Source organism: Paramisgurnus dabryanus, chromosome 6 (genome assembly GCF_030506205.2).
Source record: "Paramisgurnus dabryanus chromosome 6, PD_genome_1.1, whole genome shotgun sequence".
Taxonomy (NCBI): Eukaryota; Metazoa; Chordata; class Actinopteri; order Cypriniformes; family Cobitidae; genus Paramisgurnus; species Paramisgurnus dabryanus.
In genome coordinates, this window is record NC_133342.1 from 32,350,118 (window position 1) to 32,367,150 (window position 17,033).

The 17,033-nt window shown below is 35.9% G+C and overlaps 2 protein-coding genes across 3 annotated transcripts in view; one reads left to right on the forward strand and one right to left on the reverse strand.

The window, feature by feature from the left end:
- The window catches only part of LOC135767035 (uncharacterized protein KIAA0040 homolog), a 33,884-nt gene extending 23,069 nt beyond the window's left edge, over nt 1–10,815 (forward strand). Inside the window, exons 1-2 of one of the 2 annotated variants that reach the window (XM_065276615.1) lie at nt 967–1,198; nt 8,909–10,815. In XM_065276615.1, the coding sequence (XP_065132687.1) occupies nt 9,430–9,762 (333 nt within the window). In that variant the 5' untranslated portion in view covers nt 967–1,198; nt 8,909–9,429 and the 3' untranslated portion in view covers nt 9,763–10,815. Of the gene's footprint in view, nt 1–966; nt 1,199–8,908 lie in introns of those variants that run through there. The other variant, XM_065276616.2, reaches the window with a different exon arrangement.
- A 3,722-nt stretch (nt 10,816–14,537) lies between these two features.
- The window catches only part of tnn (tenascin N), a 41,408-nt gene continuing 38,912 nt past the window's right edge, over nt 14,538–17,033 (reverse strand). The window contains exons 13-15 of the mRNA XM_065276617.1: nt 16,835–16,999; nt 16,585–16,748; nt 14,538–15,187 (exon numbers count right to left, since the gene is read on the reverse strand). Coding sequence (XP_065132689.1) covers nt 15,062–15,187; nt 16,585–16,748; nt 16,835–16,999 — 455 coding nt within the window. The 3' untranslated portion in view covers nt 14,538–15,061. The remainder of the gene's footprint in view (nt 15,188–16,584; nt 16,749–16,834; nt 17,000–17,033) is intronic.

A 17,033-nucleotide genomic window follows, 5' to 3' on the forward strand; every position in this document is an offset into this window, starting at 1 on the left:
TCACTTCAGTTTTTCTCAGTTTTTTCCATGCCTGATAGGTTACAACATACACCTGTACTTCAATAATTGTGTATTTAGCTTTATTGGTACTGATAAGAGGGAAAAAAACATTTTAGTTAAAGTCTGTAAAGGATGCAGTTTTTAAATATTTAAAATATTTGATAGGACTTAATTAACTTGAATACAATTAGATACACCACTGACAGAGATCCGGTTAAAGCTACTTTATGTACCAGTTTACAAAAGTGTTGAAACAAACTATTTTCAAATGATTGTAAAGTTTACCATGGGTTTTTTTCTTTTCTTTTTTAAACAAATACTATTCACTGGCCTGTTTTGGCACATTGGCATTGAGTAAGAGTTACATCATGCACAATAAATCACTTCAACTACAATAATTTGAATTGTTACTTAGACACATTGTTTACTTGCATTCATCACAAAGTTCATATTATTCATTTGGACAATCTAAAACATGTTGGGTTGTTTTAACCCATGTTTGGGTAAATTATGAACAAAATTTGAATTACCCTTGGGTTGTAAATAAACCTATCCTGGGTTGCAACCCAAATGCTGGTGTGTTTAAAACCAATGGTTGGCTAACAACAACCCAGCTTAGGTTTGTTAAAACCCAACATTTGGGTTTGTCCATATTTTACCCAACCATGGGTTAAACAACCCAACATTTTGTAAGGGTGTTGCGTTATAAATAAATCTATGCTGGGATGTTTCAATCCAACTGCTACAGTAAGGTGTTTTAACACTCAACATTTTTGAGTTTATAATTTTCAATCAATTTCTTAGACTAAAACATTTGAGACTATTCTTTCCACCCATTTCTTAATTCTTTCTATACATCTAGTGTTGCTAAAAGCAGCGTTTGTGGCCAATATGTAAACATGTCTCACTCTAGCCACGCCCACTTTCCTCCCATGACATCACAGCGAAGTTGAGTGTATAAAGTAACCACAAGAATGCAGCGTGTCGGGCAAAGAAGTTTGAGAGCAGACAGAGAGCTCTTTCTTAAAGTGTACGGCACAGTGAGATTGAGAAACTGTGACTCAACTCCTCCTCTTGCATGCTGAGATCAGGTACAGCAGTGGATATGAGCCGTATGTGCTGTATGGGACTGCACAGTTGAACTGAGGGCTGTGTGATGACTGGAGAGAGACGTCTGGACTGTCCCTGATCTGAGCCGGTAAGATTTACTGCTGCTGTGCTGAAAATGATGGATTACTGGCTGGATGAGCATCTGTTTGTCACATGTGGTGTGGTTGAGAACAGTTAACTCGATGCAGACCATCTGCCCCCTTAACTTATGCATTCATCCGTCGCTGTGACTGACATTCTGTGTGATAGAGAAGCTTGTGGACATGTTTGAGAAATATATATATATATAGGCTATATATATATATATATATATATATATATATATATATATATATATATATATATATATATATATATTTGTAATATATTGCACATGTTAAAGACAGTGGACTTACTGTACGTCATTACTGTACTTCAGTATCTTTTTTTATTACTTTGTACTTTGACTAACATTAGCAACTTTTATTCTCTAAGTTTGCAGTATGTACTACACTACATTTGGGAAGACAACAACTATTTCTTGTTGCATTTCTCACCATATACATATAGTACAGTACATAGGGCTTGACTATATACGCACATTTCTTCGCCTCTTGAGCTTACATGCACACAAGAGGAGGTAAGTGAGCAAGATTTCCATAGTCTTAAAAATGCCAAGCTCAGTGACTTTTAAAATTCACACTACCGAGTGTTAAGGGCAAATGTATCCCGAGAGAAAATGTATCCCATCATGCATTATGTTCACGAATCGTGTGCCCCAAATTTGCAAGTTATCGCTAAAAACTTTCAAGTGTAAGTTAAATTACCTGTATATATTATACACTGTAAAAGTGACATTGAAGCAGTGTTGCAGTAAATTACAGTAATTTAAATACACCATTGTGGTGATCAGTGTTTTCTTTAATTGCCACTTCACACTTGACTTGCATTACTTTAATTCTGTATCATCAAGCAGCAGTGTTATAGTATGAACACTTCTGTGTTGAGAAACAAAAAGATTGAACAGCTAAAGTCGTCCTTCGGCTTTATGTAATAAGATAAAGAAATTGGTGTATAAAGCAATATGATTTACAGTAGCACCCCTTTAAATAAAAATAATACAGTACATGGCTAGGAACTCGGTTAACCGTTTTTCTGTAAATTATTCAAATATAAATTATTCAAATACAATATACGGTGTATACTTCTAATACAGTAATTTACTGCAAAACAAATTACCAGTGTTGTGTTGTAAATTTACAGGAATACAGGAATACATAATAAACCGTAATTCTAAATACATGAAAAAACTGTTAATAAAAACACAAACGGTACTTTGCAGGTGAAGCTGCTGCCAATTCAAATTCATAAAAATCTACAGTGAAACGTTTTACAGTTTACAGTACATATAATTTGGTTGTAAAACATTTTGCAACTGCTTTTTATCACTTATTTAGAAACACCACGATTATGTCGTCTGTTACACAGGGAGTGAAGTGTAAAAAGTTTCATGCCCAAAATGAAGATTTCTTTGTTTGTTTATCTCATTATTTAAAAGCTGTTAAATGTGTCTCATCTGGTTCTATGTACCGTAAACACTTGTGGTCTTCACGACCACTGGAACACTTAGGCCAAAAAGGGGAAATATGTCATATACTATAAGATGTGTGGTTATATTAATAGTCATTTAACTGTATTTGGACGAGCCCACAGACTCCACACTGACTACTATGGTCTGGTTTTAATACGTCAATGAGTCCGCCATAATGGGGAGAGCAAGTCTATCCTATTAACACATACAGAACAGAGAAGCTGTGGTTTTTCTGGATAAAAGCACAATGACTTTTACATTAACTGATTTTAATGGTTATGAACCACAGTATGTGGATTACAAAAATGCTACTTAAATTACTGATAGTTAGTTAGAAAATAGTTACCTAGTTACAAGGAATTAAGAAAACTCACACTTGTTTTTAATGAGTGATTTGTCTTGGGTTTTTTTTATTTTGTTAAATGTTGTGGAGATGTCTCTGATGTAATTTTTGTATCTAAAATGTACATGTTCACAACACAGCTTCACTGTAAAAAAAATTCTGTAAAAATTACAGTATTATTGGGTATTACAGGCAACTAGCTGCCAGTAACTTACTGTAGATTTTACATTTATGGTATTTATTGGCAACAGTTTGTTCAAAGTTAAATTAACATTTTCAGTCGTTATCTTCTACAGTATTTACTGGCAACCAGCTGCATAATTACAGCACATTTTTACAGTGTTGTATATTTTAAAATACTTAAAAAAAATAGAAAACAAAGAAGTGATTCATCCTAGGGACTCAAAAATATTTTGAATTGCTAAGATACCATTTTTACCACATTGCAAAATGTTTGACCTCTGTAAGGGTAATGTTTTACAATATCCATAAAAGTTTTTCTTTTAATTTTCTTTGTTACTGCGTTTTTATTGCAGAAAGCCTACTGACTGTAAGTGTTTCACGCTTTGATTTGTGTGAATGAGATGTGTTCAGACTTGCAACACAAGAAAAGCCATTTGAAAAAAATAAGCACATTATGCAAATTAGACTGCGCTGTCAGATAAAAGATACACAAGTTGTCACCGAGATGGTACCTTTTAAAGAGCACCTTTTTTGTTGCTGAAAACAAGGTTAATTTCTGTATTTGGTATAATGCAATGTGTTTGCGTGGTTTATGGTTAAAAAACACATTATTTTCCACATACCGTACATTTTTGTAGCTCTAGCTTGCACTTCTTCCTGAAATGCACGGATTTGAAAAGCTCTGTGTCCCCGATTGGCCAGCTAATCTGTACACTGTGATTGGCCTGAATTCCTCTGACGTCAGCCAGAAACGTGACCCTCCTTAACATGTTTGAAAGATTAACAGAAGTGAACTTACAGGCTGAGTCCGAAGCGGGAGGAATTATGATAATGTCGGGCTTGTTTACATCGCCAATCCCAGGAAGTAAACTGTTGCCTACAATCCGTGTGTTTGTTGTAGTCCAAAAAAAGAGATTTACGTTGGAGACAACGCTTTATAGTTTACTTTGGGGTTTGTACCTTTGCATATCGTTAACATGTACTAATACACAATTACACACCAAAGGAAATGTAAAAACGTGAATCGAACAATAGGGGCTTTTTAAAAATGCCAAGCTTAGTGACCTTAACACACACAAAATCCAAACTATCTCCGAGCATTATTTGAGGGAAAGTGTATCCCATCATCCCATCTTGCCGCAATTACAGCTTTGGGCCAATCATACGTTTTGATAAAGATGATGTGTTTACCCCCGCACTGTTTATGGACGTTTTTCACACACATGCTGCTTCAAAGTTCAGCACAACTGAAGTTAACATCCACACTTCTTCCCCAAAGTTGTTTAAAACAGCTTACTATCTATTTGCCAAATTGCCGACGTCCTTAGCACACCCTTTATGAAGCCTAATGTGCAAACGTAGACGTCAATGTTGTTTGGTCACGAGCAACTTCGCGACCATCAGCGTTTACCACAGATGTGAAAGTAACAAAAAATACAGGCCGTGGATATGAAGTCATAACCCGCTATTGCTTATAAATACAACACTGAGTCACAGGTAACTTCCGCTTTCTCTCTGAGTTTACCGGTATTTTGATACTAATGTGTTAATGATGTCTTACTGGTAAAAAGACAGAACGTCACTGCGTGTGTACACAGCACATTTTTGTATTTACTGGTAAATTCATTTTGGTAAATTAATGGTAATTTACCGTATTACTGTGTGAAAGAGGCTATTGAAGCAGTGTTGCGATACATTACAGTAAATTTACAGTTTTAAAAAGTCCTAATATGTACAATTTAGGTACAGATATGTATCTTTAATGTACTGTTCCAATATGTACCGTTACATGATTAATACTGTACCGTATGCACCCTTTAGGTACCAAGGTGTAGTTTTTAAAAGTGTACCACCATATTAACAGCTTTTTTAACCGTGTTTTTTTTTTAATGTGAGGTGTAGATCAGAAGTCACAGTGGGATTTAATGTTGTTTATCAGAGACTTTACTGAAGGACTTTTTTGAAAATATGGGTTGGGTTTAACTAAGACTTCAATCTGACCATGCTGTATTCAAGGATGTTTAAGAGTCTAAACAATGGCAACATTGAGCTGTTCAGTTTAATACGCAGTTGCTTTCTTTGCAAATCTTTTGGGTGGTGAGAACTGCATCTTTGAGCCCACATTCAATATGAGCTAAATACATCACTGCTGTTAAAATCAGATGCTTTAAAGCACGAAGTACTGAAAATCGGTCACTTGTAATATGTAAAAGAGTCATTTTCACAGTAAGGTATCTAAATTGATCTTTATGTTTCTAGCTAAAGTGGCAATTTAACTGTCGAAGATGAGAACGCATCTGGCTAAACTGCTTCTTGGATGTTCTTGGGTATTCCTTAAATAGCCGTTGACCTTTTCGATTTTCGATGACAAAACTCATTCTGTTTACATTGCAGCCCTGTTTCTTGCACTCTATTTTTAAATATGAAAAATGTGACTGTTTGACATCACCAAAATAGGAAAGCGAAAGATACAAATCATTCATGAATATAAACTGGGCACCATAAATAAAGGCCATGCTGAGGTTTATACCTCCTCTTTAAAGCTCTTCTGCTTTTGTAAATATTTCCATAACAGGTCTGGCAGCAAGCACGTGTTTGAATAGCATGCATATGTTGAAGCTTTGTTTAATGCAGAGTTTCCAACAGATGGATGCAGTTTTGTTTTATTAAACTAAGCACTTTTGAGAGCTACCGTAGATTAAACTCGAGCTTTCTGAGCAATGTTTGCTTTCTTTCTCTCAGAAACACCAAGAAAGTTCCCCGGGCGCCCAGCTTGCATTAAAACAATGTTCTCTCTTGTATAGTGAAAGGGTCGTGATGGTTCAATGTGAAATTTGGGCTGTGTGCCTTAAAATTTGAATCATTGATGTTTGATACAACAGCAAAATGAGCTTCTTGGTAAACATGAGGAGAATTTAAGTGAATTTGGATTGAGTGTTAAAAACAGTATATTTGTGCAGAGGATGTTGAGTGACATTTTGTGCTTCATCCTGGCTTTGTGTGAAGTCTTCCTGTTTACCATTCCTCTATAGATCAAAAGAGGATTAAAGAGATAGTTAATCTGTCATGATTAAGTTTCACATAAATTTATTTGTTCTGCTGAACACAAAGGAAGATATTTTGTGCAATGTTTGAAAACCGTTTTAGACGAAACATTAACTTTCATCGTTTTTCCTAGTATGGAAGTCGATGTTGTTTAAAAAAAAAGTTTTTTCTGCTAAAGTCAAAAATAGAGAAGGGCACTGCAGCACTCTCACTTCCCCGCATCTGAGAGGAAATGAGAAGACGAAGTCTTTAAAACAATAACTGCATCTGTAAATGTGCACTCGTTCTCTGGTCAACCACTGAAACCTCTTCATTATGTTGTGTTGCCTTTACTATCTTAACTATTATAAGGGTTGTCAGGTCTAAATGAGAGATGGAAATTTTGACAAATATCCATCTAAAACAAAAGTTAAGGGTTATTGACACACACAGAGAGAGAGAGAGAGAGAGAGAGAGAGAGAGAGAGAGAGAGAGAGAGGCAATGATGTGCTATGTGATATCCTGTTGTGAAATTGTCTACAGGAAGTTAGGCAAACTCATTGCACACATGGACCATGCACAGCCAATGCGGAGGCTTCAAAACGTTTGTGCAACATTTCAAAGCATGTGAATATGCTACGTGACAAAATACTGATGTGTATCACACCTTCAGCTGTGTGAAAAGCAATGCGTTTGTACTGTATGCATGTTGTAATTCTCAATACTGTTAAAAGGGGATTTTTCTTCGCTTAGCTTTTAACATCTCCATTATTGCAATGTGTTGATGTCTGTGTGTTTCCTGTGTTTTGCAATATTGTTATTATGTTTGTTTACAAAGTTAATACTATTTCAAAATAGTAACTCAAAAAAGAGTTAAATGAACAATCTGAGCAACAGTAAAATGTAAACCAAATCTAAAGTCAGATCACTTCACACTACGCTGTAAAAAAAAAAGATTTTTATGTTTCTTTAACTTGACAAATTAAGTTAAACAACTTCAACTTGTTTTTATAAGTGACATCAACTTATCACAAGTCAAATCGTAAAATAGTAGGTTAAACTGACTTGAAAAATGTTCTCTGAGAAGGGAACAGGACACTGCATCTCTCTAACGGTGCATTCACACAGGACAAAAGCGTTAACACTTGACGGAAGGCTTGTCTGAAACGTGGACAACAGCCAATCACAGTGGCCGCAACACATGCTCCAGTCTTCCATTAACATAATTGGCTGGCTCTGCTTAGGTTATTTGCATAAGGCGATCTGATTGGGCATTGCTGCTTGAAAAGTTGAGAAATGTTCAACTCCTGCTGTGAGCAACAGCACTGACACGGCACCGACGGATCCACAATTTAGTTCGGCATTGCATGACGTCACCCATTAAAAGTGAATGGGAAGCGTTAAGGCTTGTGTGACTCGGGTGTGCCTCATAAGTCTTGAAAAGTAAAGCCTCTGGCTCTTAGTTGTTATCACGCTGATATATGTTCAAATCTTAATTTTTGTGATATGTTTCATTTTAGCTAGTAATTTTAATGCTATAGAAATGGGGCGTGTCGTTATGATTGGCGTGGTTAAATTGGGCGCGCAAGCATTTGGGCGGAAGTTTGGTACCGTGGCTCCGCCTCTGGCTCCACGGAAGATTCCTTCTGCGCATGCAGGCTCCAAACTGACGTTTTTACTAGGGCCGGGACTTTAACGCGTTAATTAAGATTAATTAGTTACACAAAAAATAACGCGTTAAACATTTTTAACGCATTTTAATCGCACTTATTTTTGCACCGCGGAACATTTCTCATTGGATGAGTTTCGGCGGACCGATTATACTGGGGCACCAACTAGCGTTCATGACTTCAGACAACAACAAACCACAGTGAACATGAACGAAGAAGCTGATGAGATCGCTTTGGTTGGCCCCGTGGATGGGAATTTTTTTTATAAAAAACAAACGGATGGAAGCGTCGATAAGAGCATGGTTGTGTGTAAGCTATGCAACAAGGAGTTCACATATCACCGCAGCACATCGAGCCCCAAGTATCATCTCAATGCAAAACATATAGCAGCTAGCGTGGACATTAGCCCGACTCCGAGTACAACGACTTGGTTGAACAAAAATAAACAATATTTTGTTGCTTAAGCTTATGTATTCAGTCATTATTCATGGTATACTAAAAATCCATGTGAAAAAATAACTTCTCAATGTTCTCTGGTCAAATATTTATGTGATTAATTTCGATTAATTAATTACAAAGCCTCTAATTAATTAGATTAATTTTTTTAATCGAGTGCCGGCCCTAGTTTTTACATAACATGGCGGCGACCATGGTCATTTTTGGCCTTAATTCATTACAATGGAGGGAGGCGACGTCGCAACGTCCATCTTTTTTTTACAGTCTATGGTGTGAATGTACCGTAAGCCTCACTACGGTGACGAATCACATGGTTGCCTCGAAAGGGAACCAAGTAGTTTTAACTTCATTCTGCATTTTTACAGTGTAGGCAATTAATCTTTTTCTGAATCTATTTTTATATATCAAGCTGATTTTACTTTGTTCTGTTTATTTTGACTTGGTCTTGAAATATCAGTAAGATTCAAAGTAGATGAAGGTACACATGAATTAAAGCCAGTTCATTCAACTTCACCCCCATCTTATTCTCTCTCTCTCTCTCTCTTTCTCCAGAAATGTCATCATTGCATTACATCTGTGACAGCCAAGGCAGAAGGGATTAAAATAGAGTTGGTTCTCCAGTGGGACTGATGCTCAAAAATCCACCCCGTATAAACACAATCTACAGTCTCTGCAGTCCTCACAGACACAAGATATCAATCATCACAAGTCTGTGATTTCGAAAAGAATCATCTCATAAACAATACTTTGTTCTTAAGTCCCAAATGCAAGTCTTTTTTCATATAAGTGCAATAGTTTGGGATTAAAGAAATAACAACATCAAGGGTTTAAAAATCATCCATCCATCATTGACTGAAACTGGCTTGTGAGATCTCTTTTGCTCAGGATGAAACTTGTTACCACATCAGAGCATTCACCAGCTCCAAACTGAACTGAAACACTTCGAAAGATATTAAAAGTGGATCAAGTGGCCAAATTCTCAACCAATGATTTAATCTGATCTTTACATTCAACCACATTAGATCTGATCTCTTTAAAAACCCAAGAGGGATCTGAAGGACTCTCGCTGAATCATGGCGGAGGCGATTCTGCAATTCTTCAACGACATCTGTAACCTTGTGGTAGCCAAACACAACCAGAGCATCCACAACACGATCTGCCTGGTCGTTCTTCTGAGTCTACCGCTGGTTATCATCTTCACATCGCTGCTGGTTTGTTGTCATTGTTGTTGCTGTGGTCGTGCTGATGGATGCCGGTGTTGTTGCAAAGGTGGAGCCACAGTCACAAACCCACAACCGGAAAAGAAGAAGAGAAAAAAAAATGGCGACCAAAATGGTGAAGACTTGTGGATCTCTGTCAAAACTGATCCTCTGAACCATGATAGATTAGCACTGACTACAGTGTAATACATGAAATGTTTTGTATTTATTGATTTTTACCGTATGGTACATGTACAGATAGGTACCGAGGGGTTTACTTAACCATGCCTGAATGTAAAAAGGAGAATTTTAAAGGGTAATACAAATAATATAGCTCCAAAGAGACTCAAGAAATGAGCTTTTCCAAAGGTACTGCTTTGCAACAAATGATATCCTGCAACTGTGAAGACAAGGGGCCAGATTTACTTAACATGACAGATTAGCATGAAAGTGCAATTTCAAATAAGCACTGAAGATCATTTTTTGTGTTTAATTTACTTACATATCTTTTGTAAATCCTGACAGTAGTTTTTTAGGCAAAACATAGGCGTTTGCGCTGGCACAAGCTGTTAGTAAATCTGGCCCATGATTGACAAAGCTGATTTGACACAGTATGATCTTACACTTTTATCACTTGACTCCCAAACACCGTAATTCATAATCCAGTGAAAACAATTATAGTGAGCTCAGATCTCAGAGTTGGAAACTTCATGATCACAGCGGTGTGTAATTGGGGTGATAAACAAACCTTGAGCTTTTTGCACCTTGCAGATGCTGTTTTATTTCCCAGCGCTGTAATTAGATGTTTATGTGAAACTTCAACACTTGATTACGGGTGTCATGAACTTGTGATTTAAAACTCATCATTTCTTTTTACTTTCAATTCAACTGTCTCACATTTCCATAGTGTTCATTGTATAACTGCCATTGGATATTCATTGTGTGATCAGTGTGGTTGGTTGCAACAAACTTGTCCTCTTTAGTTTTGTTTGCTTGTTTGTTTCGGGTACAGTGGGATCAAAGGAAAACATCACTTTTTGTTTGTCCAACGAAGCCTATCTATAAGTTTCTTGTGTGATCGTCCAACATGTGTGATAGCAAAGCTTTACAGTCCAATTCTGCATGTCAATAGTTTTGAGAAACAATTTGTATGAATATACTGAAGCAACATTTCTTTGTTTCTTTTTTTATGCTGCTTGACTTTTTCAGTGTCTGTTTCTTATCTTGAACATGCAAAATGAATAAACTTTATTTTTTATATATCATAGTCATTTTTTCTGCCTCGCTCAGTCAATTTTAAATCACAAGTTCCTTGTTGCCTAAATCATTGGATTATCCATCAAATAAAAGTTCATTAGCAAGGAATAATCTACAGTACTATAATAGGGTTTAAAGCGATACTCCAGTCATATATCAAAATTACAACATGATTTACTCACCTTCAAGCAATTTGAGATACATACAGTACTGTGCAAAAGTCTTAGGCCACCATGCCAGAATTAGATTTGTTGTTTTTGCAATGTTATAGTGATCATAATATGATCATCATACTGTATATAATTGTTTCTCAGTCTCTTTAATAGAATACATCCAGAAAATATAGGAAATTTGTGTATATAGTATTAAAAACTGTATTGTAAACTGATGTGTCAGGTTTTTAGGGTAAACTCCCCTTCCACTTGAGCAATAGCAGGAAACTGCAGGATCTTTTAACCTAAATAAAATTAAATCCTAATTTCTAATTTTAAAGAAATTACTCTTTTTACTTCATTCTGCTTAAAAACACTCAAGATGTGTTTAGTGCCAAGAGAGGTCACATTAAACACCAATATTGCCTAAAGAAGACATTTAGTCTTGATTTTTTTACATAATATGTAAAAAAAATAAGGACAAAATGTCTTCTTAAAATACAAAGAGAAAATACTTTTCTCTTTGTATTTTAATAAAATAGATGTAAAAATAAATATGGATTGACATTAAAATTTCTAAAACAACAAGTCTGGTGGTGTTGGCCTAAGACTTTTGCACAGTATGTAAATTATCTTTCAGACGAACACATTTGGAGTTATTTTAGTAAATGTCCTTGCTCTTCCAAAGTTTATAATGTTAGAAAACAGGGATCAGGGAAAAACTTATGCCTTTAAACCCCCAAAAAGTGCATCCATCCTTCACAGGTCATCCACACGTCTCCAATGGGTTAATAAAGATCTTCTTGCGGGTAATGTGATTAGGTAAGCAAAAATCCATATTTCAAACTTTATAAACTGTAATAACTATAGCTTCCGGTTACAACGTCATCTTGGACTCGTTCATTGCCGTGGTTACATTGCGCAGTGACTCTCGTGAATCACATGAGTACAAGATGGCATTGTTACCAGAAGCTAGTTATTATAGTTTATACAGTTTAAAATATGGATATGCAGAGTTTGGTTCCAAAACACAATAAATCCATTTTGACTCATTTTGGGGAAAAAATTTTCTATACCAAGAAAGTGACGAGATGAAAAACACTATTTTCTGTTACAAACTTTACATAGCATCTTTAGGTTATAAAAATCCATAATTTGTTTTTATAATGAATCTTTGAAAATCAGATGTTTTTCTCTTTGCAGTTTTTATTTTCAAAATGCTATAAATCTATTGAATCAATATATAAATGTGCATTCATCTTTGCCATGTTATATTCATTTAGTTGACTAGTGTTATGCACTGATAAAAAAAAACATTAATGGCATTAATCAAAACACTTACTTTGCCATATTAAGATCACTGCCATTGCAGTTGTCGTCCTTGGGACGTCGTCACTAAACTTTTTTGACTTCGACTAAAACAATGGAAAGTTTTTTATAAGATCCTCTGGTGTCAATATGTTAGCATGACAGAAGCTTGATGCTGTCGGGAGAACAAGCAACAGACAACACTTTTCCTTCATCCAAGTGCCTCTCGCGTAAATTATTCGATGTTGATGGCTTACGTTTCTTCCCCATCACAGAAAACCACCACAGGTTTATCAATGCCATCAAAGTATTATTTTGTTTTTGTTTGTTTGTTGATCACAAAGTACAAAGTAGATGAGGAAAACTAGGATTGTGTGTGTATTCAACACGCCGCCATTGCGTAGAATTGTGCACTGTGATTGGTTAAGCGGATTTATGGCATTCGGAAGAGAAGGACTGTCGTTATTGAATTTTGGGAGAAAAGGGAGAAAAGATGACAGAATAACACGGCAAATATCGGATTTTGCGTAAAATGAAGAATTGACTTTTTAATACTGACCTGCTACAATACTGATTTTGGCAGAAACTAAGTAAGGAATAATTGACGACGGGCCATTGAATTATACGAAAATAATGCAAAGGACCGAGTCAATTATTCCTCTTATACCACGGTCACCACAAACATTGCTCTGGTTGTTAGGTGTGTTAGGTGTGCGGTTATCAGAAATGAATGCATACCCACAGAACATTTCTCAGCCAATCAGAATACAGCATTCAACAGACCCGTGGTATTATTTAAAAAAAAAATAAAAAAAATGATGGAATGTTGTAAGAAACACAAAAATAGTTTGGTTCCAAAACGCGATAAACAGCAATCACCCAAAGACCTTTATTAATCCATTAGAGCTGTGTGGATTACTTCTGTGAAGGTTTGATGGACTTTTTTGGGCTTTAAAGTCAGAAGTTGTTTCCTGATCCCAGTTTTATAAGCTTGGAAAACCAAGGATATTTACTAAAATAAATCCTGAATGATGATGGACTTATATATCTCTGATTGCTTGAGGGTGAGTAAATCATGGTGTGATTTAGATTTTTGGCTGGAGTATCGCTTTAAGAGAGATGTAACTTATCTTTTGTATCTTTCTATATAAAAAAAAACAGAATGACTAATTGAAGTCTTTCTTCTCTTGACACACCCTATTGCTGCAAGTTTCCATCACCTAACAGCTCATAGTGTTAGTAGGCAGAGCAAAGGGGGTGTAAGGGAAAATCACGCTCAGCTGATGGTGAGAACACAACCACAGTCCTGCTCTCTCCACCCAAACAGACCTTGTTTTGTCTCATGCTCCAACTCACAGTAATGTAGCAGGGGAGGGAGATGAGGAAATATAACAAACCCCATTGAAAACAGTGATTTAGCCATGGATGAAAGAGAAAAGAGACTGAGCTGCAGGCTAAACACATTGCAGTTTTGCAGAAAGTGATGTCCTATATGTTTTTGATGTGGTTTTGACCTAGGCCTACTGTTTTTTTTTTTTTTTTAAACATAAAGATAAAAACAAAGGATTTTTCTGTTGGTCCCAAATGAGTGTAACTCTGTCTATATGCTCGTATGTCATAGATTATAAAACGTATATAGGCTGGATTTCACAGACAGTCCCATGATGTGTCAAATAATGATGATTGTTTTAATAAATATTGATAAGATTGTCAGATCAAATCAAATTTTGTCATCGTATTACATACAGTACTGTAAAATCATGCATAAGAAAAATTTCACAGTTAATATCAACATAAATATGAGTTTAAAGAAGTTCTGTTGTGTTTTGTTGCTATTTATTGTTTTGGGAGAAAATCAAATCAAAAGGATGTTTTACCCTTGAAGGAGCCTTTAGCTTCCCTACATCTAAACCCCACCAAAAACATCACTTCTTTGGCATACAGTTTGCCCACAGGATATGCCAGTTTGGCTTTCAAAAAGACTTCGAGCCAGATGTCTGGAGACTTATATGATTCAATGGAGTACTGCTCCTGCTGAGTCTGTTATATCGTCTGATGTCAGTTTCCTCTTCAAGAACAGTTATTTTCTCTGCGTGATTCAATCTTTCATTTCTGCTTAATCTGAGAGAGGGGTGCTGTTAAAAATATTGAGCAACCTTTCTACGTCACTAAATATAATGCGATACAAAGAAGTGTAATTTTTCATAATTTCCCATCGAGAGAGATTTCAGCGTAAGAGCCAATCATCGATTTTAATGCGAAGAATTCAACTCAAGAAATGTTTTATTTCTGTGAAAATACGTGACACTTAATTTTGTGTCAGAGTCAGCAATTATAGTACAACTACACAAGTACACATCCAGAAAGAAGACTTTAACATATATTAAAACGTTTTTCTATGCGTGACATTACAATCCATTAAGATTGACAGCTGATGGATTAAAAGTGTAAAAATATTGAATTTATGAGAATACAGTACAAAGTCTTTTGGGTGCAAAACATTGTGTAATACAATAAAAAAATAAGTTCTGTGAAGATCACTATACATATCATCTTCACTTACATGTGGGTTCAAAATACCACTGCATTGCATTGTTTTTTGTATTCTTTATATTTATATATATATACTAAATTAAAAATGTCAGACACAAGAAATAATTCCACAGCATTGAATCTACAAAGTGGCTTCCCTGAATGGACACCAATTCCAAACCATTTTGTTATTTGATTGTTGACTTGAGTAATATTGTTTTTTACAACCTGTTTTACTTAGTAAAGTAGAGTGATTGTTAATACACAGATACCCTCCTCTTCAGAGATCTCTTATTTCTGCTTCCTGCTCCCACGGGCCGGATCTTTATTTCGGAGAAGTCAAGAGACTGCAGGTGACCCTTCCATGGTTCCCAGTTTACTCCCTAAATAAAAAGAATAGTAAGAAATGTTATTTTGAAAGAACATTAACATTTTTTTTGTGTCATTTTCAAATAATGCCTGTCAACCTTGCATTTTATTATTATTGTTATGTGTTGTGTGGTTTTTTTATATGAACATAAAAAAATGCGTTGGTCTCGAGGACTCGGACTGAAATTACGAGTCCTTCTGCTCCCACTGTGGTCCGAGACTTGAGTCAAGACCGAGTCTTTGAAGGAACAAGTCTGAGACGAGTCAGAGAAAGCAGAAATCGGTCTTGAGACCGGACTTGGACCAGAGTACTACATCACTAGTGTTTAGTTAACCTCACAGTCTGTTATCTGATAAGAAGCTTTAGTGCAGAATGAAGTCATAAACAGCAATGATGCTTTTTTAATGCTAAACTCTTCTAAATGTTGAATTTTGTTAATGTTTTGGAGCACACTAGTTTATAGTTTTATACATATATAATTATATATTATTATTATAATTATTATATCCTTAAAAGTCCCACCCGAACTTCCTGTTTCATTTACGCCAATGCATCATATGTTTCACATTTCAAGGTACTTTTTAATATTTGGGAACTATAATAATTGGTCTTTTATTAAAAAAAGCACATTACAAATTTAAAGGGAAAATTGGGCCAAAAATAAAATTTCTGTCATCAGTTACTAACCCTCATGATTTTCTGAACCTGTAGGAGTTTATTGACAGCAAAAGAAGATATTTTGGAAAATTATGGTAATTACACAGTTGACGTCGATATATTTTTGGAAATATCTTCTTTTGTGTTCGATAGAATAAATAAACTCATACGGGTTTAAAACAACATGAGGGTGATTAATTGATAACAGAATTTTCATTTTTGGGCAAACTATCCCTTTAATCTACAGTAGCAATTGAAAGACTGAGGTAAAAGAGAGGAAATTTAAATTGGTCTGAATGCACCAAAGTGTTAGAAGTTGAACCCCTTTAGTGTTTAATCAGTGTGCCTTATTTTGATTGGTTGATCGGCATTTTTATTGGTTTGAACCACAAAACATGTTATGACCATTCCAGTGGACGCAGGGTCTGAAGGTGTTAAAAAGCACATTTTCAGTCCTTCATGCTTTTCCACACAAAAAGAAACACCTTTACAAATACCTGCTAACCTCACAGATAGACAGATTCTAATGGAAACAGGAATCTCCAGCCAACCTGAAAGTATTGTCTAAATTGAGAAACTTATGAGATCTGATAGATTCAGGGCACAGCTTTTCTTTTGAAATATTGGGTTATTCCTCTTGTGGTTTGGCTTCGGCTTCTCTTCAGAGTTGCAATTTAAGATCTCCCTCTGCTGGTCTTTCCCTCTCATTACATCAAATAAACTTCACCGCATGAGATATCACCGTATGCTTACCATGCTGTGTCTGTTGTCCCCAAATTTGCCGTTCAGGTTGGCTAGATGGCAGTTTTTATACCACCAGGCTCCTTGGTGAGTCAAAGCACAGTTTCCAAGTGCGATGTCATTGTCTGAATCAACCGTGGAGAAAAGTCCTCCTTGGTGATAAGTCATAGCATCACCTGTACAGAATAAGTCAATATCATCACTTAAACCTGCTTATAAAATAACCTTAAACAGAATAATCGCATCACATAATCAAACCCACCAGCATTTCCTCTGTATTTGCCAATGGTTAGCTTAAATTTTTGTTTGGACGATGCCACTTTGAAGTTATCGTAGACTGCATAAACCCGATCGGATCCATAGCCGACGTCGAAACGCGCCTCGTACTGCGTGGTAGTGTTGGTCAGCTCGTGAATCTTTTCCAGGCCTGGCCAACGAAGAAATCATGACAGCTCAAATGA